General features: G+C 34.5%; 1 protein-coding gene across 1 annotated transcript in view; it reads left to right on the top strand.

Moving 5' to 3' along the window:
• Window positions 1–26,144, top strand: part of Tc2n (tandem C2 domains, nuclear) — a 48,219-nt gene that overhangs the window by 17,664 nt on the left and 4,411 nt on the right. Inside the window, exons 4-5 of the mRNA XM_036205650.1 lie at window positions 3,977–4,144; window positions 23,201–23,302. Of these exons, the coding sequence (XP_036061543.1) occupies window positions 3,977–4,144; window positions 23,201–23,302 (270 nt within the window). The remainder of the gene's footprint in view (window positions 1–3,976; window positions 4,145–23,200; window positions 23,303–26,144) is intronic.

Below are 26,144 nucleotides of genomic sequence, written 5' to 3'. Positions count from 1 at the left end.
ATCCTTGTGATTGTAAAGTAGTGACATTATTAACTTAGCCATCATAATTTAAACCTTTGGAAAAATCTTAATTTATACTATATTATTATTAAACCTGAAAGGAATTTTTAAGTTGCTTTAGCATTCTAAAATTGGAAGAGATCTTACATATGGAGGAAATGCACAAAACAGAAATGTAAAACTCAGTGATGTATTAAAAAGTAAAATACATATACAGGCACTACCCAAGAAAGGAAAATAGAGAATTACCAGCAAGCCTACCTCTTATTCACTGAGGGCAATCATTATCACAATTGTCATTGTCACAATTTTTGTTTTTCTTCTTAATACATATGCACATTTTCTTAAATGTTGTGTGGTTTTTTTCCTGTTTCCTGGACTTTATTTATTTGTTTAGGTTTTCTTTTATTGAAAATAGATTTTTTTCATAGAATGTATTCTGATTACACTCCCCCATCATCTCCTCTCAGTGCCTCCCCACTTCTGCTTCCATTCAGATTCATATCCTTTTCGTCTCTCCTTAGAAAACAAATAGACATCTAAGAAATAATAATAAAATAAGATAAAACAAAAACAAATCAGAATAAGATAAAACAAGCAGAGAAAAAGATACAAAGACAAAGCACAAGAAATATAAATGGTCACAGTTACACACATGTTCTTACACACAGTAATCCCATAAAAACACAAAACTGGAAGCCATGCTATGTATGCAAAGTATCTGTAAGGTAAAATAAATAAATGCCCTGATATAACATTATGAGACAAAGAACCTCCAAAGGTGCCATAAAGTTCATTTAGTGTTGCCCATCCACTGCTGGACACTTAAGAGTGAGTTCTTTTCCCAATCAGAGTTCCTTGGAGAAAATTAATTTTTCATTTGCAAGTTGTTACCAGTTGGAGAAAGCTTTTGGGTTAGGGATGGTGACTCCATCTGGTACAGACCTGTAGAGGCCTTGTGCATGCTGTCACAATCTCTGTTATATGTCATTGGTCATGCTGTTTAGAAGGCTTTTTTTTTTTTTTTTTTTTTTTTTTTTGTGGTGTCATCCATCTTTGGCTCTTATACTCTTTCTGTCTCCATTGTGTAAATGTACCACATTATCTTTATCCATTCTTCTGTTGATGAGCATCTAAGTTGGCTTTGTCCAATTTCTGGTTATTATGAATAGAGCAACAGTGAACATGGTTGAGGAAGTAGGATGAAGCATCCTTTGAGTATATGCCCAAAAGTGGTAGAGGTAAATCAATTCCCATCTTTCTGAGGAACTGTCACACTGATTTCCATATTGCCAGTAAAGTTCACACTCCCACCAGCAATGGATGAGTGTTCTCCATACTTCATATGCTCACCAGCATGAACTGTCGTTTGTTTTATTTATCTTGGCCATTCTGATTAGAGTAAGATGAAATCTCAAAGTAATTTTGATTTGTATTTTTCCTATGACTAAAGATGTTGAGCATTTCTTTAAGTGCTACTCAGTTATTTAACTTTCCTCCTTTGAGAATTCTCTGTTTAGATAGGTGCTTCATTTCTTAACTGGGTTATTTGTTTTCTTGATGTCCATTTTTTGAATTCTTTATGTATTTTTGGATATTAGTCCTCTATCAGATGTGTAGTTAGTAAAAAGAAAAACAAAACTCTTTCCATTCTGTAGCCTGCTGCTTTGTCTGAATGATAGTATCCTTTGCTGTATAGAAGCTTTTCAGTTTCTTTAAGTCCCATTATTAATGGTAGTTCTTAGCGTCCATACTATCAGTGTTTTGTTCAGAAAGTCTTTTCTTGTTCTGGTCTTTATTTAAGTAAAATGACCTAGTCAACATATATTCTTTTGTTTATGTATTTTTATTCTACATCATGCTTATGAGATTTCATTCAAGTAGCTAGTAATTTTAGTGTTTTCATATCCAAATATGAGTATGCCTTATAATCTATTATTTGTTCTAAATTACATATTATATCATAATATATATACATATATATATACACACATATATATACATATATATGTGTATATATATGTGTATATATATATATATATATATATCACTGTAAAGTACTTGTGGCAAATATATATTAATTTTTTTCCTATTTTACTTTTGGTGGACATTGGAGTTTTTTGCAATTTTTGGCTAGTAAGGATAACAATAGTTGTGAACCCTCTTGAATATGTGTCTTACACATATATAGCAATTTCAGCTCTATATATTTTTGGGTCATAGAGTATAAGTATCTTCAGCTTTAGTAGAAATTACCAGACTCTTTCACAATGATTGTATAGATTTACATTCCCACCAGCAGAATACAACTGTTTATATTGTTTTATTTTCTTGCCAACATGTGATTGTCACTCTTTTTAGCTTTAACCATTTTGCTTATGTGTGTATCTTTTTGGACTTTAAAATCATGTTTCTTTTATGACTTCAGATTTATAGCCTTCCTTCTAAGTGCCTGTTTAAGTTGTAAACCAATTTGAGTAGAGGCTTATCTGTTCCCTTCTTGACTTTTAGAGATTCTCACATAATATGCCAGTTATATTTGGTTACATGTATCTTCTCCCACTATGGGTTTCCTGTATACTTTCTTAAGTAGCCTTTTGACAAAAGTCTTTTAAAATTTAGTATAGTTAAAATACTTTTATGATTAATGTTCTGTGTTTAAAACCTTTCTTACAAATAACTACAGAAGGTTTATTTGTATTTGATGTTTAGTTTAGATCTGTGACCTACATATAATTTAAATAAATAATTAAGATTAAATTCTTTTCCCTCATGTCAGTATTCAACTAACATTGTAGTGAAAAGACCATCTTTTTTTTCGCTGCTATGTGAGGTCATGCTGTTTATATATATTAAATATCCATAAAATAATCACTCTTTCAGGGTCTTGTATTCTGTTGCATTAATTTGCTTTTCTATCATTATACCAAAATTCATTTCTTTATACCCAGTACAAAAATAAGTTTTAATTTTTGTTTTTCTTCTTGTTCCTTTGTGTATTAAAAGTTAATTTATATATATATATATATGTGTGTTTATGTGTCTCTGTGTTTGCCATGGGTAAAAGTTTGGGTGCCTGAGGAATCCAGAAGAGGAAGTCAGATACCCTGGAGCTGGTGTTACAGGTAGTTGTGAGCTACCTGACATGGGTGCTGGTTGGTTTTTTTTTTTTTTTTCCAAGACAAGGTTTTTCTTTGTAGCTTTGTAGACCAGGCTGGCCTCGAACTCACAGAGATCCTCCTGCCTCTGCCTCCCTAGTGCTGGGATTAAAGGCATGCACCACCACTGCCCGGCGGGTACTGGATTCTGAACTCAAGTCCTCTGGGAGATCAGCAAGTGCTTTTAGCAGCTATCTCTCAAGTCCTTTGATTTTCTTCTTAAAGGTTATGCTAAAAATATTCTTGGTTCTTAGTATTTCTATAAATATTTTATATTATTTTTGTTTTTGATTTCCAACTTAATTGCACTGTGGTAAAAAAAATGCTTTGGAGGTTGGGGATTTAGCTCAGTGGTAGAGCGCTCGCCTAGCACGTGCAAGGTCCTGGGTTCGATCCCCAGCTCAAAAAAAAAAAAAACAAAACAAAAAAAAAATGCTTTGTTTGACTCGAGTCCTTTCAAATAAAAGATCTGTTTTGTGTATCTTATTGCATGTGGTCAATTTTTTTTTAAAGGTTGTCTTCTTTAAAAAATATATCTAAAAATCATTTAAAAGAAGTTACATATTTAAATAGAAACATAAGATGAAATTCAGTCCATGAACTACAAAATTATCTATAGGGCAAAGAAAAATACTGAAAATTTGCCAGTCTGTCTTAAGAGCAGGATTCTTGGCTCATTCTTTACATAAATCATGGAATTACAATTGTATACATGTGTGCTGGTTAAAGCATATGTTTTAGTATCATTTGTGATGAAGTATTTTTAACCCATTCCTTCAGTGTATCAGCTGTTGGCTTATAGAAACACTTGCTTTCAGGATTTGCCAGAGCATCTTTTGGAGATCAAAAGGCAGAACTTTGCAGTTCATTCTACCATGGACGAAGCTATGATGTATATAATCCGTGCTATATGTATCAGCACTTTTCACCTGATTTAAGTAGGCACTTTCCTCCTCATTTTGAAACAAAAAAAAAGTATGGATCTGGTAAGAAAACATTTTTGTGCTTTTCCTCTGGGCTTATCTTTAAGAAATTTAGAAATAAATCTAAGGCTCTAGCAGAAATAGTTATTATGAGCAGTTTTAAAATAAGAGCAAAGCAAACTTCACAAGTGTGTGATAAGTGTTATGACTTCTCTTTGGTGTTATTGGTATAAAATTTACATATATTTTATGTTATATACTTAATAAATTTTACAACAGATAGTTGTAATATTTTATTTTTCTTTTCCAATCAACTAAATGAATTGAAGAAATCATGATTGGAGGTAGACACAAATAATAGAAAATAACTAGAATTTTTAAGTTTGATATTTGAGACTCTATCAATTATATGAACTACCATATATATATCAGATTCATAGTCAAGAGCGTGAGTTGGTACTAGGAGGGGGTCAAGAATCACTAGTGTGATGATTTCATTACGCAAACTCACATAGAAATGTGCCTCACTTCGTGTTGGGTGGAGAACAATTCTTACGTAGCTCAACTCGTAAGTTGATCCCTATTGTGCAAAATAGCTTGTATACGATGGTCGTTGAACATAGGAGAAAGCTATAAAGGTGCGCTCAATGGAGGAGAGTGATGATCGACTAGGATATTCATATGATAACTCTGAGGAGAGTTGAACTAATTCAAATATTGAACTTTCTTTATTTCTTCCTTAACCCATTGGTGATTCAGTTGAGCATTATTCAGTTTCCATGAGATTGTAGGTTTTCTGTAGTTTTTGTTGTTGTTGAAATCTAACTTTAAACCATGGTGGTCTGATAGAACACAGGAGGTTATTCCAATTGTGTTTCTTATCCAGTAAGACTGTTTAGAAATTCAACTACAAAAAAAGTTTTTATGTAAAAGGAAAAATGTATTAGAATGAAAACAAATTTTCATTCTGTGATGGGGGTGGGTTGTAGCTCAACAGCAGAACATGTATAAGGTCCTGGACTCCATCACAAATAATGGGGATAAGGTGGACCCAGATTCCATTCTTACCAATTTGTGAACAGATATATACCTTACCTATAATTAAAACCATTTTCTTAATTCTACTTTATAGTAATTTCAGATTTCATATGGATTTTATGATTTATACTTATTTTTTCTGAGTCCTCAGCTACTAAAACTTTTTAAAAATGAATTATTTGAAGTTATTCATACTTCATAATTATTGCCTTTGGGGTTGTTACTCCTACAGTATGAAACATTAGTGAAAAAACGTACATGAAAAGAATAACATGATGTTATTTTGGAGAAAAGAAAGAAAGAAAATGGTTATGTTCATGTTGTATAAGTTATTTCTAAAATATTATTTTAAAATGATATTCCTTCTTGAGAGCTTTCATGGTCTTCCAATGTATTATACTGTTCAAATTAACCTCCAACAAATAAAAGTCATTCATTAAATCATTTTAAGTGTGAAATATGGTTAGTATTGGATACTATTATCACTTACAGAAATTTTTGAAGGTGGTATTATTTCCAACGAGTAATCCATTTCCTGTGTACTGAGAGTTCTGAGTGACAGAGAACATTCTCCAATGGTTTTCTTCCTGGGAGTCTGGGTTTGAATCTTAAATTCAAGCCTCACTGTTTGTAGATTTTGTAGTTTAATAGCAAATACAAAAGTTTCCATAAATTCAATAGCCTTAAAAAACAAGAAAATAATAAATATAAATGCTAAAAAGGTTGATATGCCATTATAAAATAAGCTTTATTCCTAAGAAAGATATTGAGAATGTGTTTTACAAGTATATTTTTCATTAAATAATGCAAATGGATTATTTTTACTATTGTTTTACTATTTAACATGTTTTACTATTTCCCTTAGCTTCACAAATTATCCTTATAATTACTTAGGAATTAAGATCAATGTTAACAACAACCTCACTAGAACATGGCTTTCCCTTTTTGAAAATTAGGCTGTTTTTCCATCCTTGGTTTTCTAGTACATCTTTCTTCCTATTCATCACAATTTTTCAAAAGTTAATGAGAATAGTTCGAGAATTTCATATACAAGTTTACTAAGCATCCAGAATTTAAACTGTTCACATAAAGAGACTTTAAGTCTCTCTTTAAAAGAGACTGAACACTAGACTGTTCTGTGATACATATTTTACATCTTTAGTGCAGCTTTTTGAAAAAAATCAAGGTTATCTAGTCAACTAACAAATATGATGAATATTATCTCCAAACTTTAACTCATATCATAATAATATCTCATCAGACAGAATTATGTTCCTGTTGGCCTTCCACTCACTGAGCTTCTTCTTTTAAATTGTCTAGCTATAGAACTATACCAATAAAATATTACACATAAACTATTTAACAATCTTACACAGTGCAAGTGTGATAGTATACTTCATATTTTCCATAATAAGGATCTTCCAAACCACTTGATGTGTGAAAATAAATTTTTGAAATTAAAGATAGATGAAACTTTTTCTAACTTTTGCTAAATTAACTTACTTTTACTTTTATTTGAAAATCATAAAGTAAAATTGTTTAATTCAGAAAATGTTCATCCTTGAGTTCATCATTTCTCCATAGAGACATTTAGGGTTTTTTTTTCAATTTTTCTACTATGTACAAAATTACCAACATTTTATGTATGTTTTTGTTTGAATTTTATATTATTTTCCTGAAACAGATTTGAAGTAAAATAGCCATGTTAATAACTATAAATATTTTAAGTTTTTGACATATGATGCCAAAATAATTTTCTAAAAGCAGTGGTTCTCAACCTTCCTAATGCTGCAACACTTTAATACAGTTCCTCTTGCTGTGATGATCTCTGCAATCATAAAATTTTTTGCTAGTTCATAACTGTAATTTTGCTACTGTCATGAGTTGTAATGTAAATATCTGATGTTCAGGATATCTGATAAGCAACCCTAAGGAGTTGCAAACCACATGTTAAGAACCACTGTTTTAGAGTAATTAAAAAATATATCCTGTGTAGAATTGGGTAGGTTCAGAGGATTTTGGAGGAGTTGAGGAAGGTGGAAAGCATGATTAGAATACATTGTGTGAAAATTTTTCAATAAAATACTTCCCAATCATATTAAGTAAAAATATCAATATGTATTTTATTATTAATAATTAAAATGAATTTTCTTGAATTCTATTATTTTAACATGACACATTCTTTTAAAAAGCTATCTTTTCAAGGCTGGAAAGATGGCTTAGAGATCTATACTGTTCTAACAGTGGACCTGAGTTCAAGTCTCAGGACCCACATCAAGTGGCTTAAGCCACCTGTTAACTCCAGCTCTAGGAGATGCAATCTTCTGGCCTCAATGTGCACGGCACTTATGTGCACAAAGCAACATATACACAATTAAATATGAAGAGTTTTAAAAGATCTTTTCATTTCCATATGACTATATCATCATATTATATCAAAAGACAATAATGGGCATGTATTTAAATTAATGTGAAAACAATCTAAAAAACAAAACTCAAGATAATAAACCTTCTAGTTACAATAATTGGAAGATTTTGGGAATAAGATTAACTGCAATTCTGAAAATACTTTTCAAAGCCAAAGAGTGTGGGAGCAAGAAAAGTAAAGAAGTTTCTTACCTATTTTTAATCTTCTATATATTCTAGTAATTACAGTTTTCTTTTTAAATTCATCTTAATACTGGACAACGAAATAGCAAATACTCTTAGAATTTAAAACTATCTTTTAAAAGCAAGGGTATATCATTTTAGCTTCTCCAAAACAAAACACTTTCTTATTCTCACATTTTACATAAATAAAAGAGAGAAATATGAGAAAAAAATGAAAAAAAATGCATACACACAGAGCCACTTACATTGGAACCTTCTTTGGCTGAAGATTTGAAATGCACTGGTTTGGACAAAGTTAAAATTCCTTTTATAGAAATTGTGGGAGTGTCTCCACAACTCGAGGGCCAAATTATATCTCTGCACTAAAAACAAAAATAAATTAAAAGCATAATTTATGTTTTTACAAAGGACTCTGACAATACAAATATTTATGTTATATTTATTGAGTTAATAACTTTTTTGAAAATACCTACATAGCCTATCTACATATCCCTGGTTTGGGGACTATGTAAATCAGGCTGGCCTCAAAGATCCACTTGCCTCTGCCTCCAGAGTGCTGGGATTAAAGGTGTGGCCCCCATGCCCTAATGAGTTAATGATTTTTTATTAAATTTTTAAATAAATTTTAGAACACTAAGATTTCATGTTTCATCCATATTAATATTTTGATATTATTCTAGAGTCCCATTAAGTTTCCTTCATGACATTTTCATATATATCTTGTTTTAGTTATTACTCTTCCGCTACTCCTCTCCTTGCTATGCCTCTTATTTGTACCTAACTGTCCTCTTCTAGCTTTCAAGTATCATCCCTAACCCCTTTCCTTAAAAACTCTTTTCCATAACAATTAATGGAAAAAGAAGTCATAAACACCCCTCTTTATGGTCCTCTTTCTAATTTCCCAACTTACGTTTATATAAGTACAAATATAAAAATTAAAATCAAAGACCAAATATGAAAGAGAACATGTACTATTTGTCTTCTGAGTCTTGTTTATCCCACTTGTTAATTTCCAGATCTACCCTTTTTCCTGAAATTTTCATAATTTCATTTATATGGTTAAATAAAATTCATTATGTACATGTACCATATTTTCATAATCAATTCATATGCTGACAGACATCTAGATTGATTTAATTTCCTTGCTACTGTAAATAGAATAGCAATAAACATGAATGAACAAATATATCTATAGTGAGATTTATAGTCTTTCGGTATAAGCCTTGGACTTGAGTCCTATGGTAGTTTTATTTTTTTGTTTGTCTGTCTGTTTTCTGAGACCTCTCCATAATGATTTACATGGTGGTTACACCAGTTTACATTTCCACAAAGGGTTCCTCAACATCCTCACCATCAGTATTTGTTCTCATTTGCTTTTGATGACAGCCATTTCCCTGATGGCTAAGGATACTGAAAATTACTTAAGAATGTATTATCCTTTTGTACTCCTTCTTTCAAGGTCTCTCTGTCAGTTCTTTAGTTCATTTATTGATTGGCAGTTTGAGGGTTTGAGTATGTTCAGTTCTTCATATATTAAAGATATTAACTCCTTTTCTAAAGTACAATTGGCAAAGACTTTCTCCCATTCTATAAGCTGTCCATTCACTCTGCTGATAGTTTCTTTTGCTGTTTAGAAACTTTTAAATTTTATGAAACTCCACTTGTCAACCTTTGAGGTATTTCGTGTGCTATTGGAATCCTAATCAAACAGTTTTTACCTATGACTGTATCTTGAAGCTTTCCCTGTTTTCTTCTAGCACTTTCGGTGTTAAAAGCTTTATTAAACAGTCTACTCTGCAAAATACAATAGAATCATAAATTAGGAAGATAGTTACTGATCCCTACTCCAGGAGGAAGCAATACTAGATACTTGTAGGTTATAAATACTCAATTTAATAATAAAAATCAGTATTAACTACACTAATTTACCTGCAAAACTGTGATCCAGATCTGCTCTGCTGAAGAATTATAAAACAATTTCACATTCAATCTCCCCAAGTCTCTTTCATCTCCTGATAGGGTAATTGTATCTGAATTATAAAGGACAAAAATAAAAAATAAAATTCCATGCAATCTTTTTAACCCAGTTAAGTATTGATATAAACCAGTTTATTTATATATATATATATATATATATATATTGAATTGTTGAGACAAGATCTTTCTATGTAGCTCTGTCTACTCTGGAACTCACTATGTAGACTAGGCTGGCCTTGAACTCACAGAAATACACCTGCCTCTAAAGCACTGGGATTAAAGGCATGTGCCACCATGCCTGGCAAAAACTGATATATTTATTGTTTTTAGTGTCCAATGTAGTAAGATAAAAATCACACTTTTATGTTTTTTAGTGAAGTTCTAGACATTAAATATACTAAAAATGCATATAGTTTAGGAATTAAAAAAATTGCAATGTGAGGAACTGAGTTAAAACTCTGCAAGTCTTTACAAACCACACTTATAAGGTAATGTGCTTCTGAAACTTCCTTACTCCATATACTTTAAAATACAAATAAGCTGTGTGGTGGTGGTGCATATCTTTAATCCCAGCACACAGGAGGCAGAGGATAGCAGATCTCTGTGAGTTGGAGGCCAGTCTGGTCTACAGGACAGCCAAGGCTATACAGAGAAACCCTGTCTAAACAAACAAACAAACAAACAAAAAAATCTGCCAATATATAAGACAAATAAAAGATATGTAGTAGCTAACTTTAAAAAATATTCATTCTTGATCCTGCCCCGGAACTCCCATCTGGAACAGAGGTGAGTGCCTGGGGTTATAGTCAGAGAAGGCACTGCCTTCTAGTCCCACAACTGGCACCAGCCAATTCCCTGGAACAGACCGCTTAACTTGCCACAGTTTCTGTGCCATCTGACCGGCCCGTGGGAAGGCTTCCCTCTTCCACAAGACTGCAAGGCCAAAACTGCATATCAAACTTTTAAAACTTTCATATTTATGCCCCAATAAATACCTTGATATCAAAGTCCATGTTAATCACTTTATCGATGTTATGAGTCAGAATGTCCCACTTTTGTAGGAAAGGAAACTAACATGCATCTAAAAATGCCTTAGTAGGTAACACTGGAAAAGCCATTAGTAGTTTTGGCTTAGTCTTAATTTTCATATTGCATACATTACTGGAAGTGTCCAGTAACCTATAAAAGTGTAAAATGCGATTATCAAAGCATAGTCCCTCTAGACCAGGAGCATCTGCATCATGTAAACTTCACACAAATAAAAATTCAGAACCCATCACAGGACTACTGAATCAAAATTCTACGGGGTTAAGCTTTGACAGTTTTATCTAACAAAATCATCAAACAACTCAGATGTATGTTAAATGGCTGCTATTGTAAAGCATTAAGTATTTTAAATTAATGATAGAGTTATTAAGGTTTATTTAGAATACATGCCCATTTTATACAGCATACCTTCTCCACCAACACAAAGCGAAATCTGTAAGTATATATATGAAGATGTTCAAGGTGCTTTTCTTCTCATTTACAAGACATATAACTTGTCTTTAAATTTTGCTTATTTCTATCGATGTCTCTCTTTTTTATTTTTTGGTGCTTACAGCCATGGTTTTACTATGTGGCGTAGGCTAGCCTCATATTCATAAATGATCCTCCTGCCTCGGCCCTCTAGAGGGATTACAAACATGAGGCACCATTTCTGGTTTATTTTCTAATTTCAAATAGAACTTAGCTGAAAAAAGAATGAAACATTTTAAACTATCAAAGGATGCTATATTAGCACTGCCCAATTATGTTCAATAAGCAAAGAAGTACTTTTAACTATATGATTACAAATCCCAATTGCTTCAGGAACCTTAAGCTCATACCAATTGAGAGACATAAAATTATACAAAATGAAGCAAATATAATTCTTTTTATTAATCACTGAGATTTCCCTAAAATAATGAAAATAGGAAATGTCAAGTATTTAATCCTCAGGTAGCATACATAGTCGCAGAAATACATGTGATTCCTAATGTAATTCATATAGTTCTGATGTTTTTATTTGAAAAGTTCACATATAATGAAATTTATGTAATTATATTATAAAATATTATATACCTGGAGGAATCGTTGAGGTGAAGTTGTAAGATCAAACATAGATTTGCTTAGCCCAAGGGAACCAGGAAGTTTACTGGTCCTTAAATCACAAACTAAAACGGGATAAAAGTATTTTTTAGTAATAAAAATGAAATAGTGACATTCTACCTAATTGTCATAAGTCAAATCTCTACAGGAATTCATCATGTATATTATATACAAATTTATATAAACAGAAATTCTGATAAAAATTTTTTAAAATTCAATTATTTTAATCTTTAAAACAGAATCTATAGGAATCAAACAATACATTCTCATATCCACATCAAATTTAAGCATGTTTTTGCTTATATTCCCCAGTCCTTTGTCCAGAAAAAATAATGTAATACAATGTAAGTTCTTTTTGATAAATGTAATTCAACTACTATTTAATGAGCACATATAACATTATAACATTTCAATCCTGAATTCCATGTGCTCTTATATTTCTAGTTCTCCTCCCAAACCATAAGATGTTTTTATTTTTTTATTTTTTTATTATTACATTTGTGTTTTAATTTTACACATCAGCCATGGGTTTCCCTGTCCTCCCCCCTCCCGCCCCCACTCCCACCTTCCCCCCATCCCCTCCCCTCTATTCCCATCTCCTCCAGGGCCAAGACTCCCCTGGGGATTCATTTAAACCTTGTGGATTCAGTACAGGATGGTCCAGTCCTCTCCTTCTAGGCTGAGCAAAGTGTCCCTGTGTAAGCCCAAGGTTCCAAACAGCCAGCTCATGCGTAAGATCTTTTTAAAAAGCAACACTGCAAACTAAGTGTGTATTCTAACACAGTGCTAAGTAGAGAGCAGCCCTTAAGAAAACATTTTATTTTCAGTGATGCTGATAAAGAAAGAAATTAAAGACTTCCCAGAGATCAATGAAAATGAATACACCACATACCCAAACTTATGGGACACCATGAAAGCAGTGCTAAGAGGGAAATTCATAGCACTAAATGCCCACATAAAGAAGTTGGAGAAATCTCACACTAGTGACTTGACAGCACACACCTGAAAGCTCTTGAACAGGAAGAAGCAAAGTCTCCCAGGAGGAACAGATGCCAGGAAATTATCAAATTGAGAGCTGAAATCAATAAAATAGAAATAAAGAGAACAATAGAAAGGATTAATGAAACAAAGAGTTGGTTCTTTGAGAAGATCAACAAGATAGACAAGCCCTTATCCAAACTAACCAAAAGACAGAGAGAGAGCATCCAAATTAACAAAATCAGAAATGAAAATGAGGAAATCCAGAGAATCATCAGGTCATACTTCAAAAACCTCTACTCCACAAAACTGGAAAATCTAAAAGAAATGGATAATTTTCTGTATAGGTACCACATTCCTAAGTTAAATCAAGACCAGATAAACCATTTAAATAGTCCAGTAACCCCTAAGGAAATAGAATCAGTCATTTAAAAGTCTCCCAATCAAAAACAGTCTAGGACCAGATGGTTTCAGTGCAGAATTCTACCAGATCTTCGAAGAAGACTTAATACCAATACTCTTTAAATTGTTTCACACAATAGAAGCAGAAGGAATATTACCAAACTCCTTCTATGAGGCTACAATTGCCCTGATTCCTAAACCAAACAAAGATGCAACAAAGAAAGAGAACTATAGACCGATCTCCCTCATGAACATTGATGCAAAAATATTCAATAAAGTACTGGCAAATAGACTCCAAGAACACATCAAAACAATTATCCACCATGATCAAGTAGGCTTCCTCCCAGGGATGCAAGGGTGGTTCAACATACAAAAGTCCGTCAATGTGATACACCATATAAACAAACTCAAAGAAAAAACCCACATGATCATCTCACTAGACGCAGAAAAGTCATTTGACAAAATCCTACACCCCTTCATGATAAAGGTCTTGGAGCGATCAGGAATACAGGGAACATACCTAAACATAATAAAGGCAATCTACAGCAAGCCAACAGCCAACATCAAATTAAATGGAGAGAAACTCCAAGCAATACCACTAAAATCAGAAACAAGGCAAGGCTGTCCCCTCTCCCCATACTTATTCAATATAGTACTTGAAGTTCCAGCCAGAGCAATAAGTCAACATAAGGCGATTAAGGGGATACAAATCGGAAAGAAAGAAGTCAAGCTTTCCCTATTTGCAGATGACATGATAGTATACATGAGTGACCCCAAAAATTCAACCAAGGAACTGATATAGCTTATAAACACCTTCAGCAACACAGCAAGATACAAGATCAACTCAAAAAAATCAGTAGCCCTCCTATATACAATAGACAAACAGACTGAGAAGGAAATCAGAGATACATCACCCTTTATAATAGCCACAAATGATATAAAATACCTTGGGGTTACTCTAACTAAGCATGTGAAGGACCTATATGACAAGAGCTTTAAGTCCCTGAAAAAGAGAAGATGTCAGAAAATGGAAAGATCTCCCATGCTCATGGATAGGCAGGATTAACATAGTAAAAATGGCACTCTTACCAAAAGCAATCTACAGATTCAACGCAATCCCCATCAAATTACCAACACAATTCTTCACAGACCTGGAAAGAATAATACTCAACTTCATATGGAAAAACAAAAAACCCAGGATAGCCAAAAGAATCCTGTACAATAAAACAACCTCTGGAGGCATCACAATCCCCGACCTCAAGCTCTACTATAGAGCTACCATAATAAAAACAGCTTAGTACTGGCATAAAAACCGACATGTGGACCAATGGAATCAAATTGAAGACCCTGACATTAACCCACACACCTATGAACATATAATTTTTGACAAAGAAGCCAAAAATGTACAGTGGAAAAAAGAAAGCATCTTCAACAAATGGTGCTGGCATAACTGGATGTCAACGTGTAGAAGGCTGCAAATAGATCCCTATCTGTCACTGTGCAGAAAACTTTTAAGTCCAAGTGGATCAAAGACCTCAACATAAATCCAGCCACTCTGAACCTGATAGAAGAGAAAGTAGGAAGTACTCTTGAACGCATTGGCACCAGAGATCACTTTCTAAATATAACACCAGTAGCATAGACACTGAGAGAAACAATCAATCAATGGGACCTGTTGAAACTGAGAAGCTTTTGTAGAGCAAAGGACACGGTCAACAAGACAAAGTGATAGCCTACAGCATGGGAAAAGGTCTTCACCAACCCCACATCTGACAGAGGGCTAATATCCAGAATATATAAAGAACTCAAGAAATTAGACATCAAAATGCCCAACAGTCCAATTAAGAAATGGGCTATAGAATTAAACAGAGAATTCTCAACAGAGGAAGCTCAAATGGCTGAAAGACATTTAAGGAATTGCTCCACATCCCTAATTATCTGGGAAATGCAAATCAAAACGACTCTGAGATACCACCTTAGACCTGTCAGAATGGCTAAGATCAAAAACATAGAAGACAGCTTATGCTGGAGAGGATGTAGAGCAAGGGGAACTCTCTTCCACTGCTGGTGGGAATGCAAGCTTGTACAGACACTTTGGAAATCAATATGGTGCTTTCTTAGAAAATTGAGAATCCATCTCCCCCAAGACCCAGCTATAGCACTCTTGGGCATATACCCAAGATCAGTCATACCACAAGGGCATTTGGTCAGCTATGTTCATATCAGCATTGTTTGTAATAGCCAGAACCTGGAAACAACCTAGATGCCCTTACACTGAAGAATGGATAAAGAAAATATGGTACATATACACAATGGAGTACTATTCAGCAGAGAAAAATAATGACATCATGAGGTTTGCAGGCAAATGGATGGATCTAGAAAAAATCATCCTGAGTGAGGTAACCCAGACTCAGAAGGACCAACACGGTATGTACTCACTCATAGTAGGATACTAGATGTAAAACAAAGATGACTAGACTGCTACACAACTCCAAGGAGGCTACCTAGAAAACGGGTCCCTAGGAAAGACACAAGGATCACCCATTGACAGAGGAACGGATGAGATCTACATGAACAACCTGCATGACATTGGGTGTAATGAAAGGCATGGTTCGAGGGAAAGACAGCTTAGGGGAGCAGGAGATCCCAGCTGGATCAAGAACAGAAAGGGAGAACAAGGAATAACAGACCATGATAAATGATGATCACCTGAGAACAGGAAGAGGAAGAGTGCTGGAGAGGTCCCCAGAAATCCACAATGATACATTCACTGTAGACTGGTGGCAATGATGGAGAGGAAGCTTGATCTGACCTAGTCTGGTGATCAGATGGCCAAACACCCTAACGGTCATGCTGGAACTCTCATCCAATAAGTGTTGGAAGTGGATGCAGAGATCCTCAGCCAGGCCCCAGGTGGAGCTCCAGGAGTCCAATTGTCTAGAAAGAGGAGGGACTATAAGAGTGTGACTTGTTGAGACTAAGAGTGGAAAAAGCACAGGGACAAATAGTCAAACTAATGGAAACACATGAATCATGAACCAAACAAAAGCTGTGGAGCCTCCACCTGGATCAGGCCCTCTGGATAAGTGAGACAATTTAATAGCTTGAACTGTTTGGGAGGCACCCAGGCAGTGGGATCTGGACCCGTGTTCTTGTTGCATGAGCTGGCTGCTTGGATTCTTGGGCTTACACAGGATCACTTTGCTCAGCCTGGAAGGAGGGGACTGGATCTGCCTGTACTGAATCTACCAGGTTGAGCTGAATCCCTAGGGGAGTCTTGGCCCTGGAGGAGATGGGAATGAAGGGCAGGGGTGGGTCAGGAGGAAGGTGGGGACGGGGGCTGGAGGGGGGCGTACAGGGGAACCCACGGTTGATATGTAAAATTCAAACACAAATATAATAATAAAAAAAAGAAACACAGAGCCAAATACAGAGATCAGAGAACTAGCAAAATGCCACTACTACCTTATCTTACTACCTTGCTCTCCCAGAGAGAGCTTCTTCCTGTGTAACCTGTGTTTTTATTGCCTTTCTGTTCTGCTTTCTCATTAGCTCTAAACCCAGCCACATGACTTCCTTGTCACTTCCTGTCTAAACAGACCTCCAGGTCTCTATGGTTGGTACTAGGATTAAAGGCTCATGACAGCATGCTTGGCTGTGTCCTTGAGCACACAGAGACCCTGCCTGCCAGGTGATCGGATTAAGGTCATGTGCTACCACCGCTGGACTTCTGTTTATGGCTCCCTCTGTGAACTTGCTATGTGACCTCTGATCTCCAGGCAAAATTTATTAACATACAAATAAAATCACATTTCAGCACAATTAAAATATCACCACACTTTTTTATATTCATTTATTTTGAGGAATAGGATGTATACTATGGCATGTATATTGAGGTCAGTGGACAGCTTGTGGGAAATGGTTCTCTTCATTATGTAGGTCCTGTGTTTCAAACTCTGATTGTCAAGCTAGGTAACAACCACCTTCAGACTGAGCCATCTCTTTGGACCAAGAATTGAAGTTTTTAAATTTATTATTATTTTTTGGTTGATATTACTTCATAGAAAAAGTGCTTGGTTGATTTTGAGACCTGATATTTACTTCTTTCAACCAGCCCAACACAGTCATTAAAGTACTTAGAAATTTCTAATAATTTAACTATATAGTTTCCCTTTGGGGATAACATTTATAGAAATTAGTCTTACTCTTTATAAGAACAAGTTTTTATGATTTTAAATTTATGTAGGATTTATATGTTACTTTTCTAAAAATATTACAATGACTTGAAGTACTAATTAAAAGGGCCCTAGCTATGCATTGGTATCATTTGGGTACTTTAAAAGCATGTCTACACCTAAACCAATAAAATTAAATTTTCTTGAGTGTTAGGACAGAGACATTTGTAGTCTTCAATAGCTTTCCCAGTAGTGAGTCTAATGTGTTGCCTGGCTTGAGAACCACCACATTGGAAGGGAGAAATTAGAGATTAAAATATTAAAAGACAAAAAATTACTAAAGTGGTCCAAAGAATTAAAATTTCTTTCTCATTGTTTCTTGACTATTTTTTCAGTCACAGATGCCAGTGTGTGTGTTTATAACATTTGCTACATTTTAAAACTTATTTAAGTTACTTTTTTTGCTGTTAAAACACAGTAATGTGACAGCAGTTTGTCACTCTTTTATAAAAGCTTAGTAGATAGTACTATACAGTCATATTTTACAGAAGATACAAATATCAAATGCATATTTCATATATTATATGCTAAAGATAGTACCAGTATGTCAGAAGATGATTTACTGAAGGAAATTCAGAAATTACTTTCTTTGAAGAATTTGAAGGAATGGTTAAGGCTACATTCTTATCTTTTAAAAATAAACTTTATCATAAAAATTCAAATAAAAAACATTACATATTGAAATTAAACTAAGTCTTTATATCAATGAGCTTTTATACAGTTAAAGTAGCTATCATGAAGCTGTGGAGGTACTCATTAGATTTTTCACTTTTACTATTGAATATGTTTTAAGCACTAAATAAACAAATCAAATGACAGAATTAGAACTAGAAAAACAACTATTGTTATTCATAACTCATGTCCATTATCTGTAGTCAGTCCTTGTTCATCACCTAATATTTAGCTTTTCTTGTTCTCTTATCTACATGTTATACTGTACCCCCTTATGTATATGTTTGCATATTTTATTGGCCAGGTTTTGCATATGAGGAAACCATGTAATTGTTTTCTTTCTGAGATTATCTTATTTAATATTATACATTATAATACCACACATTTTCCTGAAAATTTTATAATTACATTTTTCTTTAGAGCTGAATGTTATTCCATTTTCTATATATATAAAATTTTCATACATTCATTTATTGGTAGACAACTAGGTTGATTCCATTTTTGTGATTTATATTTATTGCCTTATACATGTTGAACCATCTCTGCATCTCTGGGATAAAGCCAACTTGGTTATGATAGCTAATCTTTTTGAGGTATGTCTATATTCACTTTACAAATATTTTACTGAGGATTTTTTAATTCATGTTCATCAAGGATATTGAACTCCCATTTTCTTTTGTTGTGTTTTTGCCTGGTTTTTGAAAAATTTAAGAAGGTTGGATGTAGATCTTCGTTGAAAGTCTGGTAGAATTCTGCTATGAATCTATCTGGGACTGGTTTTTTTTTTTTAAGTTGGAAGACTTTTTATTACTATTTGAAGCTTCTCATTTGTTATAGGTTTGTTTAGGTTGTTGATTTCTTCTTGGTTTAATTGTGGTGGTTTGGATGAATGAAGAAATTCACCCATTTCTTTTAGATTTTTTACATCTTAATGGATAAAAGTTTTGTTTTAAAGTATTCCTTCATAATATTCTGAATTTTATTGTCTGTTGTGATAGTTCCCTGTTCATTTCTGATTCTGTTAACTTGGGTCATCACTCTCTCTTTTGGTTAGTTAGATCAATGGTCTGTCAATTTTTTTACTTTCAAAATGAACCAGCCCTAAGATTCACTGATTCTTTGTATTGTTTTGTTTCTATTTCATGAATTTCTGCTTTGATTTTTATTATTTCTTGCCATCTACTGAATTTAGGTTTGATTTGTTCTTGTTTCTCCAGATTTTTGACTTGCATCATTAAGTCATTAATTTTTGCTCTTTTTGATTTTTTTAAATATAGGTACTTAGAGCTGTAAGTTTCCTTTGTAGAACTACTTGAAATGTATCCTAGAGGTTTTGTATAGTGTTTTCCATTTTCATTTAGTTCTTTCTTTTTTTTTCTTTGAACCATTCATTTTCAAGTAATGAGTTGCATAATCACCATGAATTTATGTATTTATTAGAGATGATACACTATTTAGAATCAGAGATCTTCCATAATTTTGTGCCCACTAAATATAGTCAATGTGTACCTGATAACTAGAATTTTTAATTTGGGGATTTAATAAATCAATCACTTTAAATAGTTTTTCAAGAAATGAATTAATGTCCTGGAATATAATTGTATTTTTGAAATAACTTTGGCAAGCAGAAGGTGTCAAGTCCACTGCCAAGATCTGCTGTGTTTTATGAGAGTGATCTCTATAATAGTGTAACAATGATAAATTTTTTGTCAGCTTTAGGTAGTCTCATAGTAAGTGTTTAATCATGCATATAAAATAATAATGAAAAATAATTGAGCCGGGCAGTGGTGGCTCATGCCTTTAATCCCAGCACTCGGAAGGCAGAGCCAGGTGGATCTCTGTGAGTTCAAGGCAAGCCTGGGCTACCAAGTGAGTTCCAGGAAAGGTGCAAAGCTACACAATGAAACCCTGTCTCGAAAAACAACAACAAAAAAAATTGATCATATAACTTAATCATGGTTTCTTTTGTGTTTTGTAAACAGTTATGTCTGTACCTTTTTTCTTCCTTCAGTATTAGGGATTAAATTTAACACCTTGCCCATGCTAGGCAAACACTCTATACTATACCCCTCCTTTTTTTTTAAAGATATATTTTTTCAATAAGTTGCTGCAGGTTGTATTGAACTTGCAATGTTCCTGCCTTAGCCTCCTCAATAGCTGAGATTTCAAGTCTACATTACCAATCTCAGCTGTATTTTTAAAATGTACTAATTCAAATGCCATGAGCAGAAACATATTTTTTTTTCAGATAGGATTCCACTATATAGTCCAGATTAGTCTCAAATTCACTATTCTCCTACCTTTAAAGACACTTTTGTTTTCATCAGTAAAGGTTTTATTTGTACATGGTATTTGAATTCTTGAGTTATTGATCCATTCTCATTCTTAAACCTCAAGCACTAGATTTGATTATTTCTTAGGAATTATCATTTTGTTGCTAAAAATTAACATATTTTTATCATCAAAGTAAAAACAGTGATTCTCAACCTTCCTAATGTCATGACCTTTAATACAGTTCATAATGTGGTGACCCCCACAACCATAAAATTTCAACCATTATTTTCATGGCTACTTCATACCTAGTTTTGCTACAAAGTGGTGTATTGGTTCCTAAGTCCATTGGAAATATGTGTTTTCTGAAAGTCCCAACCCACAGGTTGAGAACTGCTGTAGTTAAATTTTTAAGGGAGAAAATAACCGCAGTGTATGTCATAGGGTTCCTATTGCTGTGAAGAAACACCAGGACCACACCAACTCTTATAAAGGAAAACATTTAATTTGGGTGGCTTACAGTTGTTTTAGTTCATTATCATCATGGCAGGACATGGCAATGTGTGGACAGACATGGTGTTGAAGAAGAAGCTGAGAGCCCTACATCTTGATCTGCAGTTCACAAAGTGAACTGTGTCATTGGGTGTAGCTTGAACGTAGGAGACCTCAGAGCCCACCCCCACAGTGACACACTTCCTCCACTAGGCCATACCTATTCTAACAAAGCCACACCTCCTAATGATGCCATTGCCTTTGGGGGCCATTTTTTTTCAAACCACCACAGTGTAGTTTATATTTTCTAAGCAATTTGTTTTTCAATAAAGCTTTCAGTTTCTTATTGCATAATAATGTTAAAACATAGAATCATGCTAGGCAGCAGTGGCACATGCCTTTAATCCCAGCAATCTGGAGGCAGAGCCAGGTGGAAGTCTATGAGTTCAAGGCCTGTCTGGTCTGCAGAGTGAGATCTAGGACAGGCACCAAAACTACACAGAGAAACCCTGTCTCAAAAAAAAAAAAAAACCAAAAAACAACCCCCCCCCCAAAAAAAAACAAAAGCAAAAAACAAAACATAGAATTATAAGCTTTCAAATTCTTATCAAAATAAAATCATGTTTTAAGAAAATACTCATACCTCAGTCAATAGCATGTACATAGAAAGTTGTTTTTCTTTTGTTTCTTTCCAATGGGCCAATTATTGCAGAATGTTTGGCAATTATCAAGTACTATATAAAAAACTCTTTGAGAAGTGTTAAACGTTCTGCAACTTTATTTGAATCAGTATTGTAGTTGTCTATGCTAAGCCCTGGCAAGATCTTCAGTGCCATGTTCCTGCGTTATTCCCATTCTTATTCTTTTCAGATCATTAGTAGTAATAGTTTTTTTGTATTTGGAAAACTTTTTTACTTCAAGGACCTTAGAATCAATAAAAGTGGTCTGTGTTATGTTACATATCACAAACAAATCACCAGTTTGGTTTTGTTTGTTTGTTTGTTTGTTTTGTTTTTGCTGTTGGTCAGCAATATTGTGGAGTATATTTTATTTTCTTCCCTTAAGTATTCTTTATTTTACTGTTTGCCTCAGGTTTTCTTTGACCTTTTTCTCATTGCTTTTACTAGCTTCTTGTCAGATTTTCTTGGCTTACATCCATTTGGAATAGTATTGCAACTCTGAGTCCACAAATACGTTTATTGTAGTAATCTTTTGCCTTCTGACTTTGGTAGCAACTATACAGATTTCCAAAGTTAGAAAAAAAGTTATCCTGTTATCTTCTGTTACTTTAAAACTCATATTTCAGTTGCTGGTGGTGGTCCTAGCATTCGTGAGGCTGGCGGATCTCTGAGTTTGAGGCTAGTCTGGTCTACAGTGCAAGTTCCAACATTGTTATAGAATATTATTTAAAGGTGTGTTACTTTTGTTTATGTTGCATTTGTTTAACTCTGTGAAGCTGTATTTCTGTGCCTGTCTAAAACACCTGATGGTCTGATAAAGAATTGAACAGCCAATAGCAAGGCAAGAGAAAGGATAGGCAGGCTAGCAGGCAGAAAGAATATAGAAGGAGAAATCTGTGAGGAAGAAAAAGAAGTAGCCAGAGAAGGAGAAGGACTCTAGGGACCAGCCACCCAGCTACACAGCAAACCTGTGTAAGAGCAAGATTTACAGAAGTAGAGAACAGGAAGAGCTCAGAGGCAAAAGAGAGACAGGATAATTTAAGAAGAGCTAGCAAGAAATAAGCCAAGCTAAGGCTGGGCATCTGTAATTAATAATAAGCCTCTGCATGTGATTTATTTGGGAGCTGGATCCCCCCCACACACAAATGAAAGAACCAAAAACCCAACAACACAACATAGCCACAGTTACACAGAGAACCCCTGTCTCAAAAAACCAAAACCAGACAAACAAAACCAAAAAAATCCTATTTCATATATTTTTGAAATAATGTGATTGGATTATTTTTAATTCTTTTGAAGATATATTCCTTTAGGTTAAGCAGTTTCTCCAGTAATGCTTAGAAACTAAGTTTGTGTTTTAAGTTTTAGTCAAGTTATCTTTTGATATCAGTAATTTTGAAGTTCAGTATGTAGATAACACCTTGTATTTTCAGATTTGATGCAAGTGAATATATTTTTGGAATCCATGATATTTATCCTCAAAACTTCCCATAACTTGTGGTCTTTAGTGTCGATAGAAAACAGCACTTTAAAATATTTTCACTCTAGCTTTTCATGTTAGAATTTTTGTAATATCTCCAAACTATTGTGAACTACTAAATGATATTTTTTTCATATATAGGTTTGCCATTCAGAACTTGAACTGGGGACTTGTTTTCAAGCAGTAAATAGCAGGATTCAGCTGCAAATTCTTGAGGCACAGTACCTTCCAAGTTCATCAACACCTTTGACTTTGAGTAAGTGTATCAGTGGTTCAAAGTGCATCCAGTGTAAAGAGGTTCCAGTAGGGTAAGAATCAAAAGACCAGTGTGCATCAAGAACTGTGCCCTTTTCTGGATAAACAGCTCAGGACTATGATATGTTGGTAGGCTATGCTTAGAGCTGAAGATTTGAGATCAATCCTACTTCAAGGCCTAAGAGTGGAAGGGAATTATCTAGGCAAGTAAAAGTTCTTTAACTAAAAAAGACTAAAAATATAAAACAGAGCACTCAAGAAGTCAGAAAAATAACAAATATTAGGAAAGCTGAAGTTGACAATAGACATAAACCAAAAAACCATTAAAATGGAAAATTTGTAAGAAGATGAATAAGGCAAAGTAGAGAAAACATGATTGGTATTCTGAACAGTGAAGATTATATAATTTTAAATTCAGAAGACATTTCTAAGTCAGAAGAAAATTAACAATATGTAAGATAATTCCATGTACCAACTATACCAATTCATTTGCACATGTACAGAAAGTAAATAAGTTCCTTAAAAATTCACTAAAGAAGAGGAAGAATCTGAAAAGAATAATAACCATGAAAAAGTGAAGAATTTCTTGTAAAAAGCACTAAGTAGGGGTTGGGGATTTAGCTCAGTGGTAGAGCGCTTGCCTAGCAAGCCAAAGGCCCTGGGTTCGGTCCTCAGCTCAAAAAAAAGAGCACTAAGTAGGGCTTGGGAGATGGTTTAGTTGGTAAAGTACCTTTTGTACAAACATTAGGACCTGAGATCTGATCCCTAGGACCCATATAAAAATCTGGGGGTGGTCATGCATGCTTGTAGCCTTGAGGGGATGGAGAGGTGTTTGCTGGACAGCTTGTCTAGCCAATCAGTGAGTGTCAAATTCAGTGAGAGACCCTGTCTCAAAACATAAGACAGAGAATGACTGAGGAAAATGATACCTAGTGTTTGCCTCTGGCCTCCAAATGCATGTATACACACACCTACACATATATGATAACTTACATACACAATTAAGATATTGTCCTTTTTTGTTGTTGTTAACTTGACACAAGAGAGCCTTTTCAATTGATAAAAATGCCTCCATAAGATTTGCCTGTCGTCAGTCAAACCTGTGGGGAATTTTCTTAATTTAGTGATTGATGTGGGAGGGAGAACCCAGCTTACTGTGGTTAGTACCATTCCTGGGCAGGTAGCCTTGGAGCAGTGGTCCTCAACCTTCCCAATGCTGTGACCCTTAATACAGTTCCTTATGTGATGACCTTCACCATAAAATTATTTTCATTGCGACTTCATAACTATAATTTTACTACTGTTATGAATTGGAATGCAAATTTTAGTTGCTTTGGTCATGGAATTTTATCACATCAAAAGAAACTGTAACTAAGACAGATAACATTTTAGTGATTCATAGCACTAAGGCTACGATTATTTGACTGATAGAGTCTACTAACCTTTGAAGAACATGTAAATTTCTATTCAACATAAGCTATTCTGAAGCATGGAAAAATAACTTTATAATGATAGTGTACTTTTGATATTAAAACAGAATGAATAGCTTGTAAAAGGTAACTATAAATTAATATCATTTATATAGCTAGATGGAGAATTATAATTAAAAGTAGACAAAATCCAAGTTAGAAAAGTAAGTCATTAAGATTACATCTAGTTAATTCATTTTTATTAATTAATTGATTCATTAATTTTTCCCAGCCTGATCAGTTTCCCCTTCCTCCCTCTTCTCCTTCAAGACCCTCCCCTAATCTTTCCTCCCCACCCCCAATACCTTCCTCTTCCTTTCTCTTCAGAAAAGGGCAGGCCTCTCATGTATACCACCAGCTAGTCATGGCATATATCAAGTTGTGGTATGACTAGGCATCTCCTCTCCTATTAAGGCTGGATGAGGCAACCCAGTAGCAGGAAGGGGTCCCAAAAGCAGGTAACAGAGTCAGAGACAGCCCCTGCTCCCTCTGTTAGGAGTCCCACAAGAAGACCAAACTACACAACTGTAACATATGTGAAAAGGGCCTAGATCAGTTACCTGTAAGCTTTCTGATTGGTGGTTCAGTCCCAGTGTGCCCTTATGTGCCCAAGTTAGTTGATCCTGTGAGTTTTCTTGTATTATCCTTGACCCCCCTGGCTCCTATAATCCTTCCTCTCCCTCTTCCACAGGATTCCCCAAGATCTGCCTAATGTTTGGCTGTGGGTCTCTGCATCTGTTTCCATTAGTTGCTGGGTGAAGCCTCTCTAATGACAATTGGGCTGGGCAATGATCTATGAGTATAGCAGAGTATCATTAGGAATCATTTCATTGACTTTTTATTCTCCAGTCATATTTAGTTCTATCCCAGAACTCTGGGCTGTCTAGACTCTGGATCTTGGCCCCCCAGGCAGTGTCAGGGATGGCTCCCTCTCCTAATTCTAATGAAACAGAAACGATAGTGAAAGTCTATGCAGATGTAATATATAAATGGATGGCTTCACTTAAGCAAAACTACTACTCAGGATTGTTAATGATTGCCATTTTATAATCTAATAGATCTCATTCCTCATCCTGTGGCTTTTTCTTTCTGGCAGTTCCCTCTTGCCTTTCTTGCTGCCTTTTAGCCTCAATTATATTAACTGACTCCTCACAGCAGCCAGACAATACTTGCTGCTTAAGTTGTAGTCATTTTGTATTGTTGTGGTCTGAGGCTTCCAAGCAGACACAAGGCAAGATTTAATGCAGGGCAGCACAAAAGAAGGGAGTGGGGAGGAGGCTGCAATCAGGAATGCAGAACAGACTCAGGAGCTGAATTGTGACCCCAAATGTCAGTTGAAGCAAATATTTAAGCACAAAAATTACAAATATTTGT

Source organism: Onychomys torridus, chromosome 14, assembly GCF_903995425.1.
Source record: "Onychomys torridus chromosome 14, mOncTor1.1, whole genome shotgun sequence".
NCBI classification, from domain to species: Eukaryota; Metazoa; Chordata; class Mammalia; order Rodentia; family Cricetidae; genus Onychomys; species Onychomys torridus.
The sequence above is the reverse complement of the archived record's forward strand: the minus strand, read 5'-3'. Positions and strand labels throughout refer to the sequence as shown.